Below are 2,889 nucleotides of genomic sequence, written 5' to 3'. Positions count from 1 at the left end.
GTGGCAAAGGCTGTGAATACTCATGTACATGGGATTTATTTAGTTTTAATTTGCAAAGATTTCATACAAACTTTTCACATTGTCATCATGGGGTATTTGTAGAATTTTAATGAAAAGTCGATTTTGTAATAAGGCTGTAACATAACACTATGTGGAAAAAGTGAAGTGTGTTTATTTTGAATAAATTTGCAAAGATTTCAAGCATTTTTCACGTTATTATGGGGTATAATTTGTAGAATTTTGAGGAAAATAAAGAATTTTTAATCTATTTTGGAATAAAATGTGGAAAAAGCGTGACTACTTTCCAGATAAGATGTTTGAGGGTTCCAAGTCATTTTTCTAGCAAAAAAAATCATATTTTTACATGTATGTGAGAAGTGTCAGGATTGGCTTGGGGGTGATTGACAAGCATTTCTTCTAATCATAGTTGTTCTTTACCGTAAACTGGTTAGCAATTGGTGTGGACGTTCGTTTGTAACACCACTTGTGCTTTCAGTGTTAAACTAATATGGGGCTCATAATTGTTAGTCTTGTTTTAGCTGCTGCATTTAATAAATATTTAAATGCTTCTGATTGAATTGATATCAAGGCTGATAATAGAGCTTGCATAGTCAAGAATATTCTGTCTTTTGCACAGGTAATGGCACTGAGGCAAACTTCTTAGGAAACGCTCCCTGTGGCTTTTACAAGTACAAGTTTCCCAAGACAATGCGGACAGAAGACACGGTTGGAGCCAAAGTGTTTTTCTTCAAAGCAATGCTAAAGAGCCAGGAACTACAGACTTCAAAGGAAAAAGGGGAATACGTCTGGGTTAGCAAAGAGGAACTGAGAGACTATTTAAAACCTGCATATCTTTCTGCCGTGGAAGAGTTTGTCATAGAAATGTAATCAATATTAAGCTATATTTAAACTCAATAAAGAAATTCTTTTTTTTATTTGTAATCTTTTGTTTTACTTGTTTGGTCTCTTCTGGCTTGGTGAGTACATGGAGCAGGATCCCCAGACATTAGAATGAATGCAGAAATCGTACATTATACTGTCCTACCATAACATACAATCTTCAAAAAACCTAGACAAGCAATTCTTCTAAAATTGCAAGTATGCCGCATGTCATGGCATTGCAATTGATTTGCTAAAGGAGTGGTGATCAAAAAAAGTAAGAAAAGTAAATCTGTATTGCTCTGTACTCCAACATGTAAGAATACATTTATTTTTCCTTGTACATGATTGGCTATTCAGAGTCAACTTTAACTTTATTACCCTTGCATAGAAAAATGGTCTTTATTCTTTCTGTAAGTCCACCCTATTAAATAGAACAGCTGTAAAATGTTGGATCTTGTGTTGGTGTCAAATATTATCTTTGGCAATCTGTATTCCATGATTCTTAGACACAGAGAAACAATGGGGGTTTATTTACTTAACCACCTCAACTTGAACGTTTCACCTCCTTCATGACCAGGTCATTTTTATTTCTATTTAGCACTATACTAATTTAACTGGTAATTGTGTGGTCATGCAACACTGTACCCAAACTAAATTTTATCTTTTATCTCTTAGCCATTGGGTTGTTATGCCACCTTTAGGAGAAGACTAGGCATTACATGTTATGAAAAACGCAGAACTTTTAGTTCCGCCCAAGGGGCGGTCCCTTAGGTAACAACCCCCTAGACTGCCATGCAGCCATCAGTTTTATTTTGCCTAGTGAAGAAGGACCTAGGAACCCTGACGGGCCAATCAGTCCGTGTTGTGTTTTTTTTTTTTTTTTTTCTGCAGAAGCTTTGCTTTTTGCGCGAGATAGCAGATCACAGGATCTTTCATCAACAGCCGGCAGGGTGACAGGCTGGATACCCTTATCCTTATAGTGCCCCCAGCCTGGCCAGCGAGAGTGTGCAGACCAGAGCTCCGCGCTGGGTCGACCATGACGTACCTCAGCTCCAGAGGTGGTCGGTGAGCTTTTATGCTCCGGGACGCACATATGACCAGGCTACTGATGTCTGCGTCAGTGTGCCGAGGCGAACAGCCACCCCGTACTGATCGGAGATTGGGTCTGTGATGGAATGTCTCCCAGGTCTTCAGGACTGGTAAGTACAGCTCTCCCTGCCTCGGCGGGGCTGAGCAGCTGGGCATTCCCTGGGAGGTCGATTCAGGAGTCCCTTGCCTCCCTCGCTTCTCTCCTTGTCCCTATCTCCCCCCCCCCCTCCCAGTGGGAGATGCTGCATGTGTGGTGTCCTCCAATTTACAAGCTGACCTCAATGCTCTGTCTAATTGGGCGACTATGTGGCAGATGAGGTTTAATGTTGAGAAATGTAAAGTTATGCACTTGGGGGCTAAGAATATGCATGCATCATACATGCTGGCGGGGAGTACAACTGGGGGAATCCATAGTGGAGAAGGATCTGGGGGTTTTGGTAGATCATAAGCTCAATAGCATGCAATGCCAAGCTGCGGTTTCCAAAGCGAGCAAAGTCCTTTCCTGTATTAAGAGAGGTATGGACTCCAGAGAGAGAGATATCATTTTGCCCCTGTACAAATCGTTAGTAAGACCTCATCTGGAATATGCAGTTCAGCTTTGGGCACCAGTTCTCAAAAAGGATATCGGGGAACTTGAGAGTGCAGAGAAGGGCAACCAAACTGATAAGAGGCATGGAGGAACTCGGCTATGAGGAAAGATTAGAGGAACAGAATTTATTCACTCTTGATAAGAGGAGATTAAGGGGGGATATGATCAACATGTACAAATATATAAGGGGTCCATATAGTGAACTTGGTGTTGACTTATTCACTTTACAGTCAACAAGGGGGCACTCTTTACATCTAGAGGAAAAGAGATTTCATCTCCAAATACGGAAAGGTTTCTTCACTGTAAGAGCTGCGAAAATGTGGAATAGA

General features: G+C 40.8%; 1 protein-coding gene across 1 annotated transcript in view; it reads left to right on the top strand.

Annotated features, from left to right (window-relative positions):
• Positions 1-942, top strand: part of MRPL46 (mitochondrial ribosomal protein L46) — a 32,508-nt gene extending 31,566 nt beyond the window's left edge. The window contains exon 4 of the mRNA XM_077473319.1: positions 638-942. Coding sequence (XP_077329445.1) covers positions 638-888 — 251 coding nt within the window. The 3' untranslated portion in view covers positions 889-942. The remainder of the gene's footprint in view (positions 1-637) is intronic.
• Positions 943-2,889: the final 1,947 nt, after the last annotated feature.

This window comes from Lithobates pipiens, unplaced genomic scaffold (assembly GCF_037356315.1).
Source record: "Lithobates pipiens isolate NorthernLeopardFrog02 unplaced genomic scaffold, aLitPip1_a1.2 Scaffold_8, whole genome shotgun sequence".
In the NCBI taxonomy this organism is placed as follows: Eukaryota; Metazoa; Chordata; class Amphibia; order Anura; family Ranidae; genus Lithobates; species Lithobates pipiens.
Note: the sequence above shows the minus strand (reverse complement) of the source record. Positions and strands in the feature narration are given on the sequence as shown.